General features: G+C 37.8%; 1 protein-coding gene across 1 annotated transcript in view; it reads right to left on the bottom strand.

The window, feature by feature from the left end:
• Positions 1-25,654, bottom strand: part of Myh15 (myosin heavy chain 15) — a 161,136-nt gene that overhangs the window by 47,905 nt on the left and 87,577 nt on the right. Inside the window, 5 exon segments of the mRNA XM_058585464.1 lie at positions 6,162-6,286; positions 13,132-13,195; positions 13,197-13,405; positions 15,618-15,688; positions 19,141-19,279. Coding sequence (XP_058441447.1) covers positions 6,162-6,286; positions 13,132-13,195; positions 13,197-13,405; positions 15,618-15,688; positions 19,141-19,279 — 608 coding nt within the window.

Below are 25,654 nucleotides of genomic sequence, written 5' to 3'. Positions count from 1 at the left end.
AAAGGGGGGGAAAATAATCAAAGAGGAAAACAAACCATGTTTAGTAACATAAATAAACAAATATGGCTGGAACAACAACCCATATCTCAATAATAACCCTAAATGTTAATGGCTTAAACTCACCAATCAAGAGACACAGGCTAGTAGAATGGATCACAAAACAAGACCCAACAATATGCTGCCTACAGGAGACGCATTTGATAGGAAAAGACATACATAGGCTGAAGGTGAAAGGTTGGGAAAAATCATATCACTCATATGGACTTCGGAAACAAGCAGGAGTGTCCATACTCATATCAAATAAAATAGATTTCAAGCCAAAGTTAATCAAAAGGGATAAAGAGGGACACTACATACTGCTTAAGGGAACCATACACCAACAAGACATAACAATCATAAATATATATGCCCCAAACAATGGTGCAGCTATGTTCATCAAACAAACTCCTCAAGTTCAAGAGTCTAATAGACCACCATACAATAATCATGGGAGACTTCAACACACCTCTCTCGCCACTGGACAGATCTTCCAAACAAAAGTTGAATAAGGAAACTATAGAACTCAATAACACAATTAATAACCTAGACTTAATTGACATATATAGAATATACCACCCAACATCAAGCAGTTACACTTTTTTCTCAGCAGCACATGGATCCTTCTCAAAAATAGATCATATATTATGTCACAGGGAAACTCTTAGACAATACAAAGGAGTAGAGATAATACCATGCATCCTATCTGATCATAATGGAATGGAACTGAAAATCAACGATAAAAGAAGGAAGGAAAAAGAATACATCACTTGGAGAATGAACAATAGGTTACTGAATGATCAGTGGGTTATAGAAGACATCAAGGAGGAAATTAAAAAATTCTTAGAGATTAATGAAAACACTGACACAACATATCGGAATCTATGGGACACATTGAAAGCAGTTCTAAGAGGAAAATTCATTGCTTGGAGTTCATTCCTTAAAAAAAGAAAAAACCAACAAATAAATGATCTCATACTTCATCTCAAAATCCTTGAAAAAGAAGAGCAAAACAACAGCAAAAGAAGTAGAAGGCAAGAAATAATGAAAATCAGAGCTGAAATTAATGAAATCGAAACAAAAGAAACAATTGAAAAAAGTGACAAAACTAAAAGTTGGTTCTTTGAAAAAATAAACAAAATCGACAGACCCTTAGCCATGCTAGCGAAGAGAAGAAGAGAGAGAACTCAAATTACTAGCATACGGGATGAAAAAGGCAATATCACAACAGACACCTCAGATATACAGAAGATAATCAAAAATTATTTTGAATCCTTATACTCCAATAAATTAGAAGATAGTGAAGGCATCGATAAATTTCTTAAGTCATATGATCTGCCCAGATTGAGTCAGGAGGATATAGACAACCTAAACAGACCAATATCAATTGAGGAAATAGAAGAAACCATCAAAAGACTACCAACTAAGAAAAGCCCAGGACCGGATGGGTACACAGCAGAGTTTTACAAAACCTTTAAAGAGGAACTAATACCAATACTTTTCAAGCTACTTCGGGAAATAGAAAAAGAGGGAGAACTTCCAAATTCATTCTACGAGGCCAACATCACCCTGATACCTAAACCAGACAAAGACACTTCCAAGAAAGAAAACTACAGACCAATATCTCTAATGAACCTAGATGCAAAAATCCTCAATAAAATTCTGGCGAATCGGATACAAAAACATATCAAAAAAATTGTGCACCATGATCAAGTAGGATTCATCCCTGGGATGCAAGGCTGATTCAATATACGTAAATCAATAAATGTTATTCACCACATCAATAGACTTAAAAATAAGAACCATATGATCATCTCGATAGATGCGGAAAAAGCATTCGACAAAGTACAGCATCCCTTTATGTTCAAAACTCTAGAAAAACTAGGGATAACAGGAACATACCTCAATATTGTAAAAGCAATCTATGCTAAGCCTCAGGCTAGCATCATTCTGAATGGAGAAAAACTGAAGGCATTCCCTCTAAAATCTGGAACAAGACAGGGATGCCCTCTCTCTCCACTTCTGTTCAACATAGTTCTCGAAACACTGGCCAGAGCAATTAGACAGACGAAAGAAATTAAAGGCATCAAAATAGGAAAAGAAGAACTTAAATTATCACTATTTGCAGATGACATGATTCTATACCTAGCAGACCCAAAAGGGTCTACAAAGAAACTATTAGAGCTAATAAATGAATTCAGCAAAGTGGCAGGATATAAAATCAACATGCATAAATCAAAGGCATTCCTGTATATCAGCGACAAATCCTCTGAAATGGAAATGAGGACAACCACTCCATTCACAATATCTTCAAAAAAAATAAAATACTTGGGAATCAACCTAACAAAAGAGGTGAAAGACTTATACAATGAAAACTACAGAACCCTAAAGAGAGAAATAGAAGAAGATCTTAGAAGATGGAAAAATATACCCTGTTCATGGATAGGCAGAACTAACATCATCAAAATGGCGATATTACCAAAAGTTCTCTATAGGTTTAATGCAATGCCAATCAAAATCCCAACGGCATTTCTTGTAGAAATAGAGAAAGCAATCATGAAATTCATATGGAAAAATAAAAGACCCAGAATAGCAAAAACAATGCTAAGCAGGAAGTGTGAATCAGGCGGTATAGCGATACCTGACTTCAAACTATACTACAGAGCAATAGTAACAAAAACAGCATGGTACTGGTACCAAAACAGGCGGGTGGACCAATGGTACAGAATAGAGGACACAGAAACCAATCCACAAAACTACAACTACCTTATATTTGATAAAGGGGCTAAAAGCATGCAATGGAGGAAGGATAGCATCTTCAACAAATGGTGCTGGGAAAACTGGAAATCCATATGCAACAAAATGAAACTGAATCCCTTTCTCTCGCCATGCACAAAAGTGAATTCAAAATGGATCAAGGAGCTTGATATCAAATCAGAGACACGCCGTCTGATAGAAGAAAAAGTTGGCTACGATCTACATACTGTGGGGTCGGGCTCCAAATTCCTCAATAGGACACCCATAGCACAAAAGTTAATAACTAGAATCAACAAATGGGACTTACTCAAACTAAAAAGTTTTTTCTCAGCTAAAGAAACAATAAGAGAGGTAAATAGAGAGCCTACATCCTGGGAACAAATCTTTACTCCTCACACTTCAGATAGAGCCCTAATATCCAGAGTATACAAAGAACTCAAAAAATTAGACAATAAGAGAACAAACAACCCAATCAACAAATGGGCCAAGGACCTGAACAGACACTTCTCAGAGGAGGACATACAATCAATCAACAAGTACATGAAAAAATGCTCACCATCTCTAGCAGTCAGAGAAATGCAAATCAAAACCACCCTAAGATACCATCTCACTCCAGTTAGATTGGCAGCCATTATGAAGTCAAACAACAACAAGTGCTGGCGAGGATGTGGGGAAAAGGGTACACTTGTACATTGCTGGTGGGACTGCAAATTGGTGCAGCCAATTTGGAAAGCAGTATGGAGATTTCTTGGAAAGCTGGGAATGGAGCCACCATTTGACCCAGCTATTCCCCTTCTTGGTCTATTCCCTAAAGACCTAAAAAGAGCATGCTACAGGGACACTGCTACATCGATGTTCATAGCAGCACAATTCATAATAGCAAGACTGTGGAACCAACCTAGATGCCCTTCAATAGATGAATGGATAAAAAAAATGTGGCATTTATACACAATGGAGTATTACTCTGCATTAAAAAATGACAAAATCATAGAATTTACAGGGAAATGGATGGCATTAGAGCAGATTATGCTAAGTGAAGCTAGCCAATCCCTAAAAAACAAATGCCAAATGTCTTCTTTGATATAAGGAGAGTAACTAAGAACAGAGTAGGGTCGAAGAGCATGAGAAGAAGATTAACATTAAACAGGGATGAGAGGTGGGAGGGAAAGGGAGAGAGAAGGGAAATTGCATGGAAATGGAAGGAGACCCTCAGAGTTATACAAAAGTACATACAAGAGGAAGTGAGGGGAAAGGGAAAAATAATACAAGGGGGACAAATGAATGACAGTAGAGGGGGTAGAGAGAGAAAAGGGGAGGGGAGGGGAGGGGAGGGGGGATAGTAGAGGATAGGAAAGGCAGCAGAACACAACAGACACTAGTATGGCAATATGTAAATCAATGGATGTGTAACTGATGTAATTCTGCAATCTGTATATGGGGTAAAAATGGGAGCTCATAACCCACTTGAATCAAAGTGTGAAATATGATATATCAAGAACTATGTAATGTTTTGAACAGCCAACAATAAAAAATTAAAAAAAAAAGAAGCAGGGTATAAGAGGACAGCATATGACAAAGAGACTTTGGTAATAATAGCAGAAAAGCAGCAGATATTAAAAAGTCTGGAAATGGACCCTGTAAGGAGAGCGGGGAGCTTGGGTAAGTACATGCTTAAAATTTAATTTATACAAAAGCCAAAAGGTAAAGATAAGAATTAAAGGAAGAAAAAGGTCCTGCATCCTAAGTAGAATTACATCTCACACCCACTTTCATTTTACTCACTTACCCACCAATTTCCTCATCAAAAAAGTGAGTGGAAAATTAGTGCCAATAACTAGAAAGAAGCAGTCAGTGCCTATTAAAACAACTTTTGTACAGAACTTTCTTCAGGCCCAGATATCCAAATATACCCTGGCTTTGTTTCTAGACTGTGGATTCCACACATGACATACTAAATGGTACAGAAGATCAAACTGAGGGATTGTAAAGAGACCAAGTGTCACACTTCCTCCCGACAATCTAAGAAGGGTCCTATTTGGTGTCTTTGCTAGAACCCAAAACACTTTCCTTGGCTAGATTTCCAAGTTTCTAACTCATTTTAATTTTACCTTGACTCTAGAGTTAACATATAGAAAAAGAGGTGTCCAGTGTCAGAACAATGTCAGACAACTCAAATGGCCTTCATTTTGTATTTAATAGTGTGTGCTTCTGAGAATCAATAACACACTGTTTATTTCCATTGACTTAGGAATTCTATCTCTGAAAATATGTTCCTAAAAATAATTCTAATTACAGACAAACATGAAGCCACATGCTCTTTATAGCAAAGTCAAGTTACAGGGATAGGGTAAATAAACTATTGTCCGTTAAATAAACTATTGTCTGTTTATTTACAGGGTGGGGAGCAGCCATTATAAATGACTAAATAGGCAAGATACAATAAAGCTTACAATATAGTGAAAATGAAATGAAAAACATTGGGAAAGTATATAAATAGTGGTTTATAGTAAAGAATAAAGCACAGGGCATTTTACTACTTCTAATTTATCAAATGTATACGGAGCACCAGTACATGCCGGGCAATGTTCTAGATGATAGGCATGTACCAATGAACAAGATGAAGAATCATGCACTCTTAGGGTTTATATCAAACAGAGAGAGACGAATAAGCTAATTGGGTCAAGTAAACAGTTTGTGTAACAAATACTCTGAAAAAAGAAGCACAAGTAGAAAACAGGTTGACAGTGCTCAAATGCCACTTTCTCAAAGGGACTATTCTGACTTGCCCTAGATGTCCACTTGATTAAACCTCATCTCCAAGACTTTGCAGAATTAACAAGGTATTTCAGGCAGATGAAATTGTTAGACCTAGACACCAGGGTGGTAGTGAACCTGGTGTATTCAAGGCAAAGCAAAGAGTTCAGTGTGGCTAAGGCAGAAGGAGAGAGGCAGCAAGTAGAAGAGGCCAGAGAGATAATGGGAGTCCAATTATGTAGGCCATTGTTCAGATTCTGACTTTCACTGAGTGTAAAACTAATGTAGGTTCTTCACTAAAAGTTAGCAATAGTGCCCATTCAATGCAGAAGTTGTAAAGAATTCATGCCTACTAGACAATGTAGATAGCCCCTATGACCCTTTGAGCTTGTCAGTGGCACAGTGCTTTTCTTCTGGGCAGAGCCTCCTGAAGCACCAAAGAGGTGACCCTTTCCAGACAGAAGTGTATCTGTGGACAGGGGTAATGCAGAGGCTATATTCATCCACTAGAGTCTGTGGATGCCCATCCAGTCTGTGGGTAATTATCATCCCAATTGTGCCTCCGTGAGTCTCCTGGGTGTGAGGATTACTCACATGTGAGGCAGCACATTCACTTACCTCTCTGTAGCTTTGTCTTCTGTGCAGTCAAGTCATCGGCCACCTGAGTTGCCTCATCTAGTTTTGCATTTGCTTCATTCAAGGGCTCTTCATACAGACTACAGTCTCTCTCAGCATTAGCCTGTAAGTTAAGAAAGAAGGGTTAGTCATGCTCATTAGCTGCTTGAGGAAGGAGGGAGTGGTTGGCACGAGGACCTGTAGGAGCTCTTCTGCAGTAAAGATCTCAGTCAGCTTTGGGAAACCACATCTAATTTAAGCACGTATAACAAATGTACAGAAAAGGGTACGGGCCTCTAAGAAATCAAAACTAGTTCACATTATAGGTGTAGGGAAGCAATCCAACTCCTAGGGTATTTGGAGCCTCTCCAGGATTCTTTACTCTTCTGGAGAAGGAAACATGTCAAACACTAATGAGGTGTCACACATAATTCTTTTCTGATAGTATATCATATTATATATTCAACTTTTACTCTCACTAGAATGTTTCATGAGGGTAGAAATTCTGCTTGATCACAGGTCTCTAGCACCTTGAACAAGGTCTACAACATAATAGAGCCTCAATGAACAAGCAGGAAGGTGTATAGGGAGGGAAAGAAGGAAGGAAGGAAGGAAAAAAACCTAGGGAACTGGCCAAGTGGGCTAGGATAAAGTAGATGGATCTGAGTTGCAAAAACCTAATAACAAATTTGAGCTGACAAAGCAATTGCATTCTTCTGATCACTTACGCTGCTGAGTCAAGATAACCCAGTTGGACTAACACTTGAATCTCAAACTTCAACTTCTCAGAATTGACTTTTCATGCTTGAAGAAAAAAATATGCCATTGGCTTTTGCATTTTTGCCTGGTTTAGGTAACCCATAAAGTGACTAGACTGTCACACTATGAAAACTCATGCAAATAATTTTGAGACTCAAGATTCTCAGACTGAACTAAATTGCCAAATGTAGGCTATATGGGGATGTCCCCTTTTACCTAGGAATTAACTGTAATTTAAATCTTATAATTTATGCAGCCAGAAATGGCAAAATTACATTGGTTGACTTCCATGGTTCTTTAGATCTTATATAGCTGTTTTGTGAAACTAATCTGCAAATTATCTCTGAATACCTTTCATCTGCCCCCATATTGATGATAATGGATGATGACACAAAGAACAATAGCAGCAGCAGCAGCAGCTAACATTATTGGGTACTTATTGTATATCCAGTGCTCTTCTGGGCTTTTTATGTGTGTTAATTCTTATCTTTACAAAGAAAGGGTACCAATATGGAGAGAAAGAAAGAATTGCACACATGACACTGAGAAAACTGTGAGACACAGTGAAAGGGTGAAAGCTGGTGGTAAGCCCAGCTATTAGCCTAATTATTATGAAATAATATTGTCCAAAGGCCAGGAATGTTTAAAAGTCCTCTGGGAAACTTCTGAGTCAGCAAAGACCTTGGCCATCTCTAGTTGGAGCCCACAGTATGTTAAGACTGTTCTCTTTAAGCTTACAATGATGAGCATTCTAAACATCCTGTGAAAGACTGCTACCTTACATGCTCTTACATTTCTAATACAATGCTTGACATACAACATGCTCTTAATAATGGCTAGTACACAGACTTTAGTGAGAGGTTGGACAACAAGCCCACAGTGTTTAGTAATGTCACAAATTTTCCTCATAAATGCTAGCCTCCAAATTTGTTTTTCTAACTTGGCCAAGATGCTTCCCACTGATTAACAAAGAAGTGAAGAACCAATTTTGGTACATGCTCATTTAGAAGAATGCAATGTGGTTCCAGGTTGCAGATGTCCCATGGTGCATACAAGCTTTTTGGTGGTTGTGAATCCAGACCTGGCAGAGATTTGATGACCAGGTTCTCATTCATCAGCAGCACAGAGGTGACGCCAGGTGTGTTCAGTTATTCACTCACAAGCAGAAAGGCTATTGTAGTGATAATTGCAATGTTTTTTAGGTTTTCTGCAGTTTCTAATTATATTTTGAATGTTGAATGTTTTCTCTCACTTCTGAAAGTGACTTCGAAAGCAAAAATTGGCACACACTTTATCCCTCACAATAGCTCACAAGAGTTCATCTTTCTCTGTTTTATAAATTAGAAAACTGAGCATGAGAGAGGCTAAATATCTTGTTCAAATTTATACAGCTAATCAGGGTCAGAATTGGGATTTGAACTGAAATGGCCTTTGTAGATACAAAACAAAACAAAAAATAGTAAAAGGGTCAAATGTTAAGGATGAATGGACTTCAGTAGGAGTTGACATGAATTGCCACAAATCCTAGATCCCAGCAGCCACTGGATACAAATACAATAACTATGTGAAGCATCTTTATTCCATGATGTTTTCAATAAAAATAAACCTTTAAACAAACCAGAATAAACATATTCACATGTGAAAAATGGGACTTCTGGTTGTGACCCTGAATACATTATGTTATGCCCCTACTTGCAAAAAATGAAAGGGCCCAGATCTCTATAAACCCACATAGTCAATGGTATTAGGAAATAATAAGAAAAGGAGCAAAAGATTCTACAGTTTTCAGGAGAGGCCCATGTCGTGAGAGTCCACTGGGCTGTGCATATCTGTGAGTGGTCAGCCCAACTGGGCTTTTGGGCTGATAGGTTCAGGGATTTGTCCAAGCACCTGTCCTTAGACATAGGAAAATTGGGGCATGGCGGCAATGGGACTTTCCCTTAGACAAACCTTCATGTGGTGGTTATCCATAGACACTCTAACCATAGGCACAGTGTTTTCAATTTATAAAGTATTTTTCAAAGCAGGATTCGTAAAAGACAATATGTGTACTTATCTAAAGTTGGCCTGTACAGGGATATAGAATGCAAAGAGTTGTACTGTCAAAAGGATTTCTAATTTAAACAGAGAAAAACAGTAAATTTTGAAATCAGGGAAGAGGAGGTTAATGCAATAATGCACATTCATCTCAAAGCTGCTTCTTAAAATGAGGAATAAAAATGCTGCCTCCCAGAAATGCAGGAACCAATGGGAATTCAAAATAATCAAGATAATTGTGAGATTGCCTATCACTTCTAAATTGCCCTGGGCCTCTCTGTCAGCATCATATGCTTTTGAAAATGCTTTTGTTTTTACTGTATCACTAAGCATTTGCATTCTTGGCATTATAATTTGAAAAAAGATGAAGTAAACAATTCAAACAAAAATTGAGCATAACATATACCCACTTGAGAGTGAATAGAATGAATTCATCCTACCAAAAAATATTTGAGGCATCAGAATAGGGCCACTTGCAGACTTATGCAGAATCTGGAGTTGTGACCCATCTCTGCCATAATATTTTGTGACCTTGGACAAATCCCTGAACCTATCAGCCCAAAAGACCTATGCAGAATAATGCTAGTAACTGAGTGCAGATTTTGTACAAAGACCTAGTTTCTGCTTTCCATTACACAAAATTAAAAGATTATAGAAAGCAAGAAAGCAAGAGGGAGTCCCAAAGTGCTACAAGAATTCAAGAATGGGCAAATTTTTAACATAAGATGTTGAACTTGAGTATTCCAGAAAGTAGAAAATGACTCATTTGTGGGGAAAAATGGATATTTGGTGAAAGGCAATCATTTTAGCTGGGGTGAAATGAAGGTCTGTGAATCAAAATAATGGGATCTAAAACTGGCAAGGCAGGTTGAGCCTGATCACAGCCATAGGACACCTTGAAAGCAGAGGTTTTGAGTTCATTTTTAAGCAGGGACATAATTCAATAAAGTCATGTTTTAGAAAAATTAGTCTGGGTACTATACAGGATGGATTGGACCAAAGAAAGGTGAGAAGCAAAAAAGATAATTTAGGAAACCACTGTTACAGTACAGCTAAAATGTAATGAGAGACCTATATGGATATAAGACCTATATGGATGGCGAGACAGTGAAGAATTAACCTGCTGCAATAATTGGAGAGCAAAAAATGAGAAAGAAAACAAGTAACAGGCTTGGAGCTTGGGCGATAGGAAAAATCAGTGCTGGTGACAGATACATCCGGAAGGAAATGCCAGCTTCAGGAAAAGTTGGTGGATTGGTTTTACATAGCTGATTGGGAGAAATAAAGATATTGCCAAGTTTTGAAGGAAAAATTTAAAAGCACACTTTCAAAAAAAAAAGGGGGGAAAGGAAACACATATTTCAGGGATTGAAGAGTAAGCAAATGATGAGGTATACACCTATGTGTAACCTATGTGTTACACCGTCTTTAAAGATAGCCTGCCAGTGAGCCACAATCTCTGGTATTCACACCCTTATACAGACCCCAGTCCCTGTGGCTTATAACTAACAGGAGGAGTTATAGAGACTCTGTAGCATTGTAAGTCACAATATTTGCAATGTTGCCTTAGTGTTTTGGAACACATACCCTTCATACCCTGAGTTGCTGTGTAAGAAGTACAACTCCCCTGTGACTTCCATGTTGTAATAAAGTCCATGCTAGTCCTGTGAAGTGGTCTCAAGGAGAGATCCCAGGTTTCTATCTAACCCAGCCCAAGTGCCAGATAACAAGCAAAGTAACTTTCAAATGACTTCTGTCTCAATTGTCATTTAACTGTATCTTTACATGTTGACTATCAAACTCCAAAATCAAGAAGGATAATAGTAAGTTTTATTTCGAGTTACATGGTTCTCAGGTGAATTGTTAAGACAGCGAGAAATAAAGAGAAAACTACTCTTTTGTTAGAGATGCACATACCAATGCATTGCTTTCCTCTCAAGACACCACCTCTAGCTTCTAAAGTTAGGTCCTTTATACTTGGATTTGCTTCTCTTTTTTGGAATAGATAAATCATGTTTATGTGGAACAATAATTTATTCATTGGAGAGAAAGAAAAAAAAGAAATGGAAAGAAAAACAAAATGTATAAGCTGAGGAGATGAGTGGTCTTAATCTTAATTGGTCTTATTTATTGAAAGAATGTATTCAGAAAGGCAAGTTCAGAATATGAGGAAAGATTTTGTATAAAATAGAATGATCAAGAACTTTTGAGCAAGAAAGCATATCTAGAGTCATACCGGGTTGGAATGAACTGACAGTGAATCTAGCAATAGCTTTCAGATTTTATGACTTTCTACCAATATTTGCAGAACAGAAGAGTTTCTTAGGATGAGAAGCACAGGAGGGGATAGTGGCAGTGAGGACCTGGGCTGAGATAGGATACAAATGAAGCCTGGAAAAATAAAGTTTTTAGTACCCAGGGAAAGAGGGAATTCTCAGAAAATGCAGAAGAGATACAAGAGAAGGAGAAGGCTGGAGTCCCCTCTAGATAGAAACAAGTTATTAAAAATGCTGGGAACTGGAAGTGCTTCAGATTTCAGATGTTTTTCAGATGTTGGAATATCTGCATATACATAATGAGACATCTTGGGGATAGGACTGTAAACACAAAATTCATTTTTGTTGCTGATATATACCTTACACACATAATTTGAAGGTAGTTTTATACAACATATTTAATAATTTTATGCATGAAACAAAGTTTGTGGTATGAAATTTTCTACTTGCAGCACATGTTAGTACTGAAAATTTTAAAAATTTGGAATATTTTGGATTTTAAATGATCAGATTAGGCATGCTCACTCTGCATTCTAAGATAATGGGAGGATGGTTGGGTGCCAAGTTATGTAGTGTGATGTGTACCATAAAATTCATATGTTGAAACTTATTCAACAATGTTATAGCATTAAGAGGTAGAGCCTTTAGGAGGTGATCACATAATGCAGGAAGAGATGAATGGGATTAGTGACCTTATTAAAGAAGTACAAAGGAATGTTAATTCCTTCCCCCCCTTTGCCATGTGAGGGCAGAGCATTTGCTCTTCCACCATATGAGGACCAGGCAAGAGGAACTTTTTTTGTTGTTTCTTTTTTTCTTTTTTTTTTTTTTTTTTTTGGTGCTGAGGATTAAACCTAGAGGTGCTTATTGACTGAGCTACATCCCCAGCCCTTTTCATTTTGAAATAGGTCCTGCTAAGTTTCTTAGGGCTTCACTAAGTTGCTGAGGCTGTCTTTGAACTACCAATCCTTTTGCTTCAGCCTCCCAAATTACTGGGATTATAGGCCTGTGCCACGATACCTGGCAAGGTGTACCATCTTTAAAGCAGAAAGCCCTCACTAGACACCAAGTCTTCTGAAGTCTTGATCTTGGCCTTCCCAGCCTTCAGAACCATGAGAAGTACATTTCTGTTACTTATAAATTGCTCAATCTTAGGTATTTTGTTATGTCAGCACATCCAGATCAAGATAAAATTGGCACCAAGAGATCAAGGTGCTGCTGTAATAAATACCAGTATTTGGGTTATATGTGTCTCCTAGGACTTCACAAATTCTGCTTACAAGGAGTGGAGGCTGCAGTAACCAGTCTTTTGTTTTGCTTAATATAAAGCAAAACTCCTCTCTACTATCAGAAGTTAGAGTTGCTATTACCCGTGATTGGAGAATAACCCTTTAGCATGAGAACTTGCAGTACACAGATTCACAGACTCAGCAAAGAAAGGACATATGATAGCTTCTAGTGCTAGTTGGTAAAAAGACACCAGAGGATGTAAACAAAAAGTTCCCTCTTCTCAACAAGACTGTTTGTGTCCACCATTTATTTAAACAGACTGTTAGTCCCTAGGCCATCCCTAAGGAGTGCTCACAACTCAAAGCTGTTCTTCATGACAGACATGGCTAGTGGCTTCACTTTTTTAGTCAACTTACTAATAGAATCATGAGAAATCTTCATAAAGAACATGAACTAGAATTCTCATGAAACCAGAAGCCACTCTCAGGTGTCATTCAGAGGATGGTTGCCTGATAGTAATAGCCACTGAAGTCAAGCCTGATCTAGTCATTTGGAAGAGCTATAGCCTGCTTTAGCTAACACCTTGAGTCATCATTCTGCTTTGTTTCTCCCCTCCCTTCTCCTACCTATGTCCATGCTTAGAAGTCTATGAGGAGGGCTTAGTTACCTTAGCTCAACTCATCTGCTCAACAAGGGCCAGGAGGTCATCCACTTTTAGTTACAAACCACTGTTTTTCCAGTTTTTGCTTGATATGCTGTAGGTTTTCTTCCTGATCCTTGACTTTGAGTTCACTGCCTATATGCCTCTTTCAAAGAGGCAGACATCACCTACAAATGTGGGCCTCCTCCAGCTCTTGGAGAAGCTTCTGAATTTTTGCTTCCTATTTCTTGGTCATCTCCAGCTAAGTCAAACTGGACCCTCCTCCCTCCTCCAGCTTCTCCTTAAGTCTACAGGTAAGGTCAGAGCATTCTCCTTTTCCACTTTGGCTCAAGTGGTTCTTTCAAGTTCTAGCCTCTTTCAAATCCTGTGATCAAGTCTGTTGCAATAAATAATTCTGATTTATGTACTAAGCACTTTTAGCATAGTCTATATTTAAGATCTTTATTCTATTGGTTTTTCTTCTTTAAAACTAACAAAGATAACATGACACTTTGATCCACAATGCATAACTAAAGAAAATAGAATACACAGAAGTTAAGTGACTTTTCTCCAATCAGTACCAAGACCAGAATTAGAATTTGAAGATTTTTCCAGATCTTTCAGCATTCAATGACAGGCAGTGTCATTAAATTATATGGAGGTGAACCTTACCAAAGAGCACTTCCCAAAGGAACAGGAAACCATCTTTTATATGGCAAGAAAGACAAAATTAACCAGGAATTATTTTTTAAAGCAATTAAGATTTTGTTTGTTTCTTTTATTTGCTGTGTCAGAATTTGAACTTGAGAACTCAAACAGGCCAGGCAAGAGCTCTACCATTGAGCCTTGTTCCCATCCCTCGAGGTGAATTTTATATACAATACTTTACTCATCTAGAATTCATTTACCTTACAATCTCAACTACCAGAACTTAGGCAAAAATCTGATCACTATAATGAACATCAAGTTGAAGCATCTTTCTCTTAAACAGTATCAATTTAATTTCATACAGTTAACAAACTTGGCTTCTTAGTTTCCTTGTCTGCACTAGATCTCCAGTATTAGGAGATTTGCAGCAACAAATTAGAATTACTGAAGGAATGGAGACTACCAAAGTGAATAGTCATTCGATACCACTAATGGCAAGATTATTAGAACAAGGAAAGTAGTGATAAGAACTCTATTTTTTCAGTGCTGGGGTGAATAGTTCCACAAATATTGAGAGCATTGTTGTATTATAGCACAGTAAGGGCATTGATGATCATTAACATTACCTTAACTAATTAAGCATACATTAGGATAGGGAAGAAAAGGATAGAATTGATTTTCGAAAATTTCCTTTCCATTGAAAAAAGTACCATGGCTTAGGGAAAGCATGTTTTAAGGTCAAACCAGATAAGTAGTCTATCAGTTCTACAGAGGAGGTATGAAAAAGAAGGTGCTGAAAGAAAAAAATATGATCTTCACCTCTAGGTAAAATGTGATCTCCTTCCATCTAGAGATCACAGGATCCAACATGTTTACCCCAAACAGCACTCTCAGTGAATCAAACATTTCTGAAATATTTCTTCAGTAATAATTTTGGACTCTTTTAGAAGTGATGAAGATAACAAAATTTGAGTTTTAAATAAATTGAAAATTTTGTTGTTTTGATTTGGGATAAAGTCAAGCATCATTTGGAGACAAGCCTATAAACATGATAAATAATCACCTGGAGATTATTATTGTGTCTGAAAATAAATTATATTCACACAGTGAGATTGATTTTCTTATTTGGCTCACAATGTTTCAGAAGATAAGTATATAAAAAGATGTTCTAAAATTATTTTGAATGTTGGTTACATTATTGAGAAGTTTATTTAGCTCCAAAGAAAAATGATCTATCTGGATGCGTATAAGACTATATGTGTATGTGTTAAAATTAATTGGTATGTTTTTAATTACTTTCTAGCAGGGTAATATAGTATAAAAGAGTCACATAGTGTAAAATTTATAAATAATTATGTGCTATCAAATGTTTTGAGGCCACAGTGGCTATAGAACTTACTGATTTTCAGTGCAATCGTCTTCTAATCACCAAGAATAATAATCACAAAATTAAATTACTAACACTGATTACATATCATTGGTCATGCTTTGTGCTTGACACTTACAGTACAGTTGCAGTCAATAATATTAGCTCAAAGGATGTCAGGAAGATTAATGAGTAAAAAATACATGTCCAGGATTTTAGCTCAATGTCCAGGGTTCACAGCAAACATTAAACAAGTTAGCTACTCATTTTTATTATCCTCATAAGGAATTATAAGTTTAAAAAGCGATTTTCCCCAGGGCATACTTCTGTGTACGTTATTTTGCCTTCTTAGACACTGTTCGTTCTCCCTCTGTCTAGATATACTTTTCTGTGGTATGGATACCTTCATATAGACGCTGCTTCATTGACAACTACCATCACACATAGATATAAATACAGGCATAGGCATTTGATAAACAACTACCTAAAGCACATTTACCTGAAGCTGAGGCAACAGTCCTTTCTCATTCTCTACCTATGAATTTACCTGACTCATTTATAATTTTAATTAGAAAAATGTAAAAATCAGAATGTTTAGAATAAAACATTAAAACATATTTTTATGTTTTTCTGAATTTCTTTCTCTTTTTATCCCTTTCTCTCTGTTTCTATCTCTCCCGTTCTACCCGCCCCCCCCCCTCTTTCTTGGAGATTGAGCACAGGGGTACTTAACCACTAAACCATATCCCCAGCCTGTTTTATATTCTATTTTGAGACAAGATCTTACTAAATTGCTCAGGGCCTAAATTGTTGAGGCTGGCTTTGAACTTGCAATCTTCCTGCCTCAGCCTCCCTAGCCTCTGGGATTACAGGCACCTGCCACCACACTACGTGTCCTTCAACACCAATCCTCCTCTAAATATTCCATGAAATAGAAAAAGGAAGAATCTCTTCCAAACTCATTCTATGAAGCTAGTATCACCCTGATACCAAAACCAGACAGAGATTCATCAAGGTAATAAAACTTCAGACCAATGTCCCTCATGAACACAGATGCAAAAATTCTTAATAAAATACTGGTAAATCACAAAAAAAACCCACACTACAAAGATAGTGCACCCACCATTTCAAGTGTGATTCATCCCAGTGGATGCAAAGTTGGTTCAACATACAGAAATCAATAAACATAATTCATCACATCAGTAGAGTGAAAGACAAGAATTACATGAAAATCTCAATAGATGCAGAAAAAGCATTTGGCAAAATATAGCATCCATTCATGGTCAAAACACTAGAAAAAGTAGTGACAGTATGAACATATCTCAACATTGCAAAAGCTATATATACTAAATCCACAGCCAACATCATTCTAAATGGAGAAAAATTGAAAGCATTTTCTGTAAAAACTGGAATGTGACAGGGATGCCCTCTTTCACCACTTCTATTCAACATAGTCTTTGAAATTCTAGGAAGAGCAATTAGATGAAAGAAATTAAAGGGATACATGTAGGAAAAGAAGAACTCAAACTATCACTATTTGCTGATAACATGATTCTATATTTAGGACACCCCAAAATTCCACTGGAAAACTTCTAGAACTCATAAATGAATTCAGCAAACTAGCAGGATATAAAATTAACACTCACAAATCAAATGCATTCCTATACACCAGTAGTAAATCAACTGAAAGAGAAATTAGGAAAACTATTCCATTCACAATAGCCTTGAAAAAATAAAATATTTGGGAATCAATCTAACAAAAGAAGTGAAACAACTCTAGAAGGAAAACAACAGAACACTAAAGAAAGAAATTGAAGAAGACCTTAGAAGATGGAAAGCTCTCTCATGCTCTTGGATAGGTGGAATTAACATTGTAAAAAATGGCCATACTACCAAAAGTACTATACAGATTCAATGCAATTCCTACGAAGGTTCCAATGATGTTCTTCATAAAAATAGAAAAAGCAGTCATGAAATTCATTTGGGAAAAAAAGACCCAGAATAGCAAAAGCAATCCTCAGCAATAAAAGTGAAGCACGAGGCATCACAATACCAGAATTTAAATTATACTACAAAGTTATAGTAACAAAAACAGCCTGGTATTGGCACCAAAACAGATATGAAGACCACTGGTCCAAAAGAGAAGACACAGAGAAAATCCAACAGAAATACTGTGTTCTCATACTAGACAAAGGCACCATAAACCTACATTGGAGAAAAGATAGCCTCTTTAACAAATGGTGCTCAGAAAACTGGAAATCCACATGTCACAAAATGATATTAGACCCCCGTCTCTCATTGCGCACTAAAATAAACTCAAAGTGGATCACGAACCTTGGCATTAGATGAGAGACCCTGTGCCTACCAGAATAAAAAATAGGTCCAAATCTTCATTATGTTGGCTTAGGAACCAAATTCCTCAACTACATTTCTAAAACACAAGAAGTAAAATTAAGAATCAATAAATGGGATGGTATTTCTCACTAACGGGTAGAACTATAAATTGAGAAAGCCATCTTCATGCTAATGTTTATAGTAGCACAATTTATAATAGCCAAGCTATGGGAACCAACTTAGGTGCCTATCAACAGATGAATGGATGAAAAAAAATGTGAGTGTGGGGTGTGTGTGTATGATAGAGTATTTCTCAGACTTAATAAAGAATGATATTATTGCATTTCATTTGCTGGTAAATAGATGGAACTGGAGACCATCACACTAAGTGTAATTTTAAAAAGATTCAGACAGTGAAAGGTTGAATGTTTTATTTGATATGTGGAAGCTAGACCAAACTAAGGGAAAAAAGAAAAAAAAAGGGAAGAAAGAAAGAAAGTGGTGGGTGGGAGAATTCCACTAAAATAGATCAATAGAGAAAAGAAATTGAAGGAGAGGGGGGAAGATTCAGAAAAGGGATGAATGGTAGAATCAATCTGACCTAACTTTCCTATTAACACATACAAACATACCACAGTGAATCTCACTTATTTGTGTATCCATAAGGCACTAATTGGAAAAAAAAGAACACTATGAATAAATAGAAGATAGATTAGTAGAGTACAGGAAAGGGAACAAGAGGAAGGAAAGGGAATGTTCTGGGGATTAAATTAGAGCAAATTGTATTCCATGCATGATAATGATGTCACAATGTACCATATTATGTATTATTAAAATAAACTAATAAAAATCCATCAATAAGTAATCTTCAAAAAATTGAAAAAGAGAAGAATCCATGTGAGGGCTGGGAATGGAGCTCAGTGGTAGAGTACTTGCCTAGCAAGCGTGAGACCCTGAGTTCAATGCTCAGTCCAAGAAAAATACATATGTATGTACATAAATACTTTTTTGGTACCTAAATATTTTAAAAAATAATGTGAATTGAGTTTCCTTAATTTTGATTGTTGCCATGTTTTGCTTTAGATTTTTCAAAAATATTTTTTAAGTTGTAGATGGACACAGTAACTTTACTAATTTATTTTTTACATGGTGCCAAGGATTGAACCCAGGGCCTCACATGTGCAAGGCAAGCGCTCTACCACTGATCCACAATCCCAGCCCCTTGCTTTAGATTTTAAGGTTTAATATTTATATAGTAAATTATTTGACAATAAATACCTACACAAGTACGAATGAAATAGCTATCAAATATTATTTAAGTGATTAGAGAGTATATTAGTATATTAAAGTCAAATATTTTTGCATTTTATGCCATTACTCTAAGCATGAGTAAAAATAAGTGAGCATTTCTGAGTTTAACTTGTAGGCTTAAATTCCCACTAATTCATATCTCAAGTGCCTTACACCTTTGATTCTCATCTGTTATTCAGATACACTGTTATCTTCTACATTATGCATTTACTGTTTTTTTTTATTATTATCTAAAAGTCCATCAAAAAAATTCCTAAACCTATTGTCATTGCCTGAGGTCTTAGATATCTGCCTAGAGTCTCGAGGATAAGTGGAATGACAGAACTGCTCTCTTAACCTCTTTTCCTGAACCGCATGTCAACAGAAAGGTGCTTACATCCTGAGCCACTCTGCTAGCTACTGCTGGCTGCTCTCCAGGTTCTCCACAGTTTCCTGGTTCACCTTTAAATCACCCTGTAGTTTGTGCTTTTCCCTTTTTCAGTTCATTCTTGCTTTCCTCTCAAGGGCACTCTGCAGCTGACAAAAGAAGATATTATTTAACCAAATAATAGGGTATAGTTTATACTTTAGTAAATTATGCTCATGAACCACTTACCTTTGGGAAAGGAGAAGAAAAATATAAGCATAGATTCTGAAAATGATGCCCAGTGACATAAGTATTTTAAAATAAATATTGTATACATCAATATGTTAACAAAAGGATCTAGAAATCAGTGATGAAAGGAAAACTCTAGAGACTATGGGCTCTGAGTTATGTCCCAGGAAAGCAATGAGGAGACTCCTGTTTGATCACTTTCCAGTGGTGGGAAGCTTACTTCTTCCCATGGCAGCTCATTTCACAGAAGGATAAGTTCATTTACTCAGCAGTGTTTCCTCACAAGTTGTAAAAACAATCTTTGTAAATTATACTCACAAATCCAAACTCTGCACCCTAGAGCAACATCCAGCAAATTTGTCTCCAGGTGATAACTGATGGATCATTTGAAGCCTTCCCGGCTCTCCTGACTCAGAATCACTGATTATTTCAAACAACATGGCATGATTCCATGCTCCCTTCTCCATCTTGCTTCCCTCTTCTAGTTCACAACTTTATGACACTATTCTGATATCTCACCAAGTTGGTCACAACATCCCAGGTTTATCTGGATTAGTCTTGGCAATGGGGATACAGAGATTAGTTTAGCAGGAAGTTAGATAACAGTTACAACATGAATTTCTTTTTATTGATATGTTTATCTTTTAGCAACGGAAAATATTTCCTATAACCAGCAAAAAATATGAAATTCAATTTGGGTAGGGAGGGAGAATTGCTGGAAGCTGTATATGTAAAAACATGAAAGTGTATGAATCCCATGTATTACAGACTGAATATTTGTATTCCCCTGCCCCCCAAATGCATATGCATCCTAATCTCCAAAGTAATGATGAGACATTAGGAGACAGGGCCCTTGGGGATGAATAGGTTGTGAAGAAGAGCCTTCATTGAGTGGGATTAGTTGTCATTACTGAAGAGATCTCAGAAAGGTTCATCAATTCTCACACCATGTGAGGACACAGAAAGAAGATGGCCATGTATGAAGGAGGAAGCGGTCCTTCGTCAGACACTAGATCTACCAACACTTTGATCTATGAGTTCTCAGTCCCTGTAACTGCGAGAAAGAATCTCTTTTGGTTATAAGCCCCATGTCTATGCCAGTTAGCATCATGAATGGAGCAGGACAAGATTCTAGTCATCTTTTGTGTCACTGTGACCAAAACACCTGACAAGAACAAATTTGAGGAGTGAGAGTTTATCTGGAGCTCATGATTACAGAGGTTTCAGTCCATAGATGGCTGAGTCCATTGCTCTGGGCTCAAGGTGAGTCAGCACATCATGGGGGAAGGACCCAGCAGGGGGGAAGCTGCTCAATTGAGGGCAGTGATGTTAGGATGCAAGGAGTAGGAGACAAGAGACGTAACTTTCCAGGGTATACCCTTAGTGACCCGCCTCTTCTAGCCATGTCCCACCTGCCTACAGTTACAGTCAGTTACAGTTACAGTTACAGCTCCCAGAACGTAACCATTTCACCTCTGAAAATTCCTGCATTAACACAGAAGATTTTGGGGGACACCTCACATCCACACCATAAGAGACACCAAAGAGAATGTGTCTGTATGCACACACAGAGAAATGCATCCATCATTTCTTATATTGATGTTTGTGTGATAGGCAATTAGTGGAAATAGGAAGAAAGGTAATATAAATAACAGGTAACAGAGGACATTTATAGACAAGCAAGGGAAAAAAGAGATAACTACTAAACATGTAGATTTTTTGTTAATAAAAACTAAGTTTTGGAGACTAATATGAAAATTAATGTACCCACACTGTCAGTAGTTGAGAGAGAAATGAAAAATTATGAACCTACACATTGAGGCTGGTCTGAAACACTTCGATTTTATAGGGTGTTTAGAGGCAGAACACCTTTAGAATCTCACAAGTAGTTTTTAACAGTACAGGTAGAACATAGCTTGTGACTTACATATCTTTCAATGAAAAATAAAACTCAACACACTAATAAAAAATAAAACTTTAAAGGCAACATGGCCTTTAAAACCAGTCCCTCAACACCAGTGTCAAACAGGGTACCAGCATATATGTGAAGCAACACCCGATTCTGTGGAGCTTTGGAAAACAGCCAGTCATAACCCTTCACTATTCATTTCTTCGTTCTTCTCTTACAGAACAGGGTTGTATGAAAGCCATATTAAAAAACTTATGGACTATTTGGTAGGCCTCACTTACACTGTGGGGATTCAGTATAAGTTAAGAAAAAATAAATAGTTCTACTTCTAAATACTGAGGGAAACATCCTATGATGGGTTTTTTTAAATAATGTCAAGATAAATTAACTAATCGAAAAACCAGACTATGCAGGTGGCAGAATGCAGGTGCTGTTACAGTTTGTATATATGGTGTCCCCCAAAAGCTCATGTATGAGACAATGCAAGAATATTCCAAGGTGAAATGACTGGGTTATGAGAGCCTTAACATAATGAATATATTAATCCACTGATGGGTTAACTGGGCACTAACTGTAGGCAGGTAGGGTGTGGCTAGAAGAGATAGGGCACTTGAGAGTATTGCTCTTGGGTTTATATTTTGACCCTGATGAGCAGAACTCTTTCTCTGTTTCCCGTTTCCTGTGTTCTGAGCTGCTTTCCTTCTCCATACCCTTCCACCATAATGTTCTGCCTCCCTTGACCACAGAGCAATGGAGTCGCCACCTACAGCTTAAGACCTCTGAAACTGTGAGGACCCAATAAACTTTTCCTCCTCTAAAATTGTTCCTGTCAGATCTTTTGGCCAGAGCTGTGAAAACTCTGACAGAGACAGGTGCCCTGCATGTGACTCTGCCACAGAGAAGAACCAGGTCAACAAAGAAAAAGCTATTTCAAGGAGAGTCTTGAGAGGGAACTCTGGAAATCAGCAGAAAGTGAAGGGAAGCCTAAACAGCATGAAGACCTTGAAAGGCAAACTGGAGAAAAGAAAAACAATTCAGACCTTCAACCCTGGCTTTCCAAGTGTGGTGGAGGTTGGGGTGGGGAGGGGGGTGCCACTCAAGACTGCCAGGAAAAGGAGAGCAGGGAAGTGCCAGCAATGCCAGTCACAGCAGTTGTCCTAACTGCAGGATAATCCCATTGCTTTATAAGTTTTAAGTCTGATTCATGGAGCAGAGTGCCCTAAAAGTGACTGCTCTACTTTAAAGAATGGATTCACTTTGGTACCTTCAACTTCCACAACCCAAACTACTATAATAATCATTGCCTGATGCGATCTTGGTTTAGGGGCTGGCAACCAGTCTCTCAGACACTATTAGAATTCTTGGGCCAATGTAAACCTCATTGAGTGAGGAGAGTCCCCTCAAACATCCTGAAGCTTAGGACTAGCAGCTGCCCTAGCCACAAGCACTTGCATTATTGGAGCTATGGAAGATCGCCTTCTCAGCCCACAACCTTGAAACTGTAGCTACTATTGCAAAATTCTGACTTCAATTATGTCTGCCCATTGGGATCTGGAAAAACTCTCAGTTGAGTTCTGTAGCTTCAGGAATGTGGCTACCAGTGGCTCCAATCCCCAGTATCACTTTTATTCCTTCTCAGCCCATGGCCCAGGGACAGCAACTGCTGGTGCAAGCGCCTTGGCAACACCTAAACTTGCCTCTGAGGACCAGGAGAATATCCCATCCATGTTCTGCAACCCCACGACAATGGCTATCAACATCACAAATCTTTTCCAAGAGCTTTCCCTGTGTGACCTAGGGGCATTCCCATCCATATCATGTACCACCAGTACCAGAGTCATAAGCTCTAGCAGCACCCATGTAGAAACTGTGTAATATTAAGAAAGTCTCTTCCATGTCCTACAACTCCAAGAATATGGATACAGAAACAGGTCCCAACAATACCTGCACATATACCAGGGGACTTGGGGAAAGTATCCTCCCCACAGTCATGAACTTTGGACCATTGCTACTAGTGCCAAAAGCCCTGATACAGTTTGTGCTTATCCCTTTGGATCTGGAGAAGATATTCTGTGTGTCCCTCTGCTCTATAAAATTGATTAACAGCATTACAAGCCCTAGCACCAACATCAATCACTGAACAAGACCTAGAAAAATTCCTATTTATGTTCTAAAACCTCAAGTCCTTGATTATCAGTACCACAGACTCCAGGATTGCTTGTGCTCATCTGCTGCCCATCAGGACTCAACTCTGTGGAGTCTGGGGACACACATATTTGTAATTCCACTACAAAGTCATACAATCACCTTCCTGAACTGCTATTCTCAGGACTACTGAGGCACTCATAGACATTGCTGACATCAATCAAAGGAGAAGAAATCAAATAGAGACTAAGCTTTTGAGCTCCCCTATTAATCAAACCCAACTGATATCCTGTATCCCATCTAAATGAAGAGTCATAAGCTTTAGCAGCACCAGTGTCAAACCAGCATATATGTGAAGTAACACCAGATTCTGTGGGAGCTTTGGAAAACAGCCAGTCATTGTGGGCAGCCCTTGAGAGGGTGATGCCTGAAGATATGAAAAGGAAGATAAAAACTACTTCAAAATATTGGAAGACATAATGTTACATCAGATGTGCCGATATAGATGTAAGTACACAAGAAACAAGACAGGAGATGTGATACTTCCAAATGAGAATAACAATTCTCCAGAAAGAGATCCTAATTTGAAGAAAATCTCTGATGTAGCTGAAAAACAATTTAACAATACTAAGGAAATTCTTATGGTTTAGATAGAAGGAGTTTCCCAAAAACTCATGTGTGAGACATTGTAAACATTTTCTAAGGTGAAATAATTAGATTGTGATAGTCTTAACCTAATCAGTATATTAATCCACTGATGGATAAACTGGGGCACTAATTGTAGGCAGGTAGGCTATGGCTGAGGGAGATAGGTCACTGGGGGGTATAATTTTAGGGTATATATTTTGTCCCTGATGAGCAGAGCTCTCTGTTTTCTAAATGTCTTGGGCTGTTTTCCTCTGCCATTATGTTCTATGTCACCTTGTGCCCAGAGCTATGAAGTTGGCTATCTAAGGACTGAGACTTCTGAAACTCTGAGTCCCAAATAAATTTTCTGTCTTCCATGTTGTTCTTATCAGGTATTTTGGTTACAATAATTAAAACAAAACCAAACCAAAAACAAAACAATCCTGACTAAAACAGAAATTAGTACCAAGAAGAGAGGTGTTTTCTGTGAATAACCTGACCATGTAGTTTAGAAGATCTTGGAGCTTTTTGGAATTTGGAGGAAGAATTTTTGAAAAATTTAGAGATGCAATCTGGAAAAATTTTAGAATGTTGTAAGTGGGGCTTAATGAGTGATTCTGGTGATAGCTCAGAAGACCAAAATACTGATAGAACTGTGAATAATAAAGACTGGGCTCATGAGGTTTCAGAGAAAAAGGAACACTCTTTTGGAAATTAGATGCTATTCATGTTTTGGCAAGGAAGTTGTCTACATTTGCCCATTTTGAAACATTCTGTGAGACTGAATTTAAAGATAATATATTAATTAATCTGGTGAAGGAAATTTCAAGGCAGCACAGAATTCAGGTGATGGCATAAATGTTACAGGCAGCTTTTAGCCAAGTTACTGTGATAATCAGGAGCAGAGAACAGAGAAAAAAAGAGTTGAAAAATCTTGAGTTTGGCGTGAAAAGTGCAAGTAAATCTGGGGCTAAGGAAGATAGGGTTGTTAAAGACATTAGAGTCACTAAAGAAATGCTAAGTACTTTACAAAGATAGTAGGAAAAATGGTTTGAGGGCATCCCAGGAATTGTCATATCACACCCATATCAGACTCAAGGGTCTAAAATGTAAAAATTCTCTAAGGATGGGGGTGGGGTGTAGAACCTCGATTTCACAGGGAGCTTAGGAAGGCTTTTTACCATGCTCAGCTTCCTAGGCATCAAATGCTGCTATAGTCATAGTTCCAAGAGGCTTGGCTACTGCTCAAGATGGTGGCAGACCTTTACATCAATCATATGGTGCTTGTTCTCCAAGAAAGAGACCTAGGAGGCCAGGCAAAGGATAGCAGGGTTGGAGTCCTTGTGGGCAGCCCTGAGAGGGTGATGCCTGAAGATATGAGAAGGAAGATAAAGTTATAATGTAGACCCCTGAGATTAAAAGATGTCAATAACTTGGGATGTCTGCCAAAGAAAGCTGCATGAATCAAGCAGAAAAGGAAACAAAAGAGGCCATGAGCTGCAACCAGCAAGGCCATAGGGGCAATGCTACACAGGCCCTTTGGAGAGAACCTCATGATGTCATTCATATTCCCCAGATGCTGGACATGGAGTTATAGGACTTGTTTACCCAGCTG

The sequence above is a fragment of the Marmota monax genome, unplaced genomic scaffold, assembly GCF_021218885.2.
Source record: "Marmota monax isolate L192 unplaced genomic scaffold, Marmota_monax_Labrador192_F-V1.1 WCK01_AAM20220418_F8-fsc00156, whole genome shotgun sequence".
In the NCBI taxonomy this organism is placed as follows: Eukaryota; Metazoa; Chordata; class Mammalia; order Rodentia; family Sciuridae; genus Marmota; species Marmota monax.
Note: the sequence above shows the minus strand (reverse complement) of the source record. Positions and strands in the feature narration are given on the sequence as shown.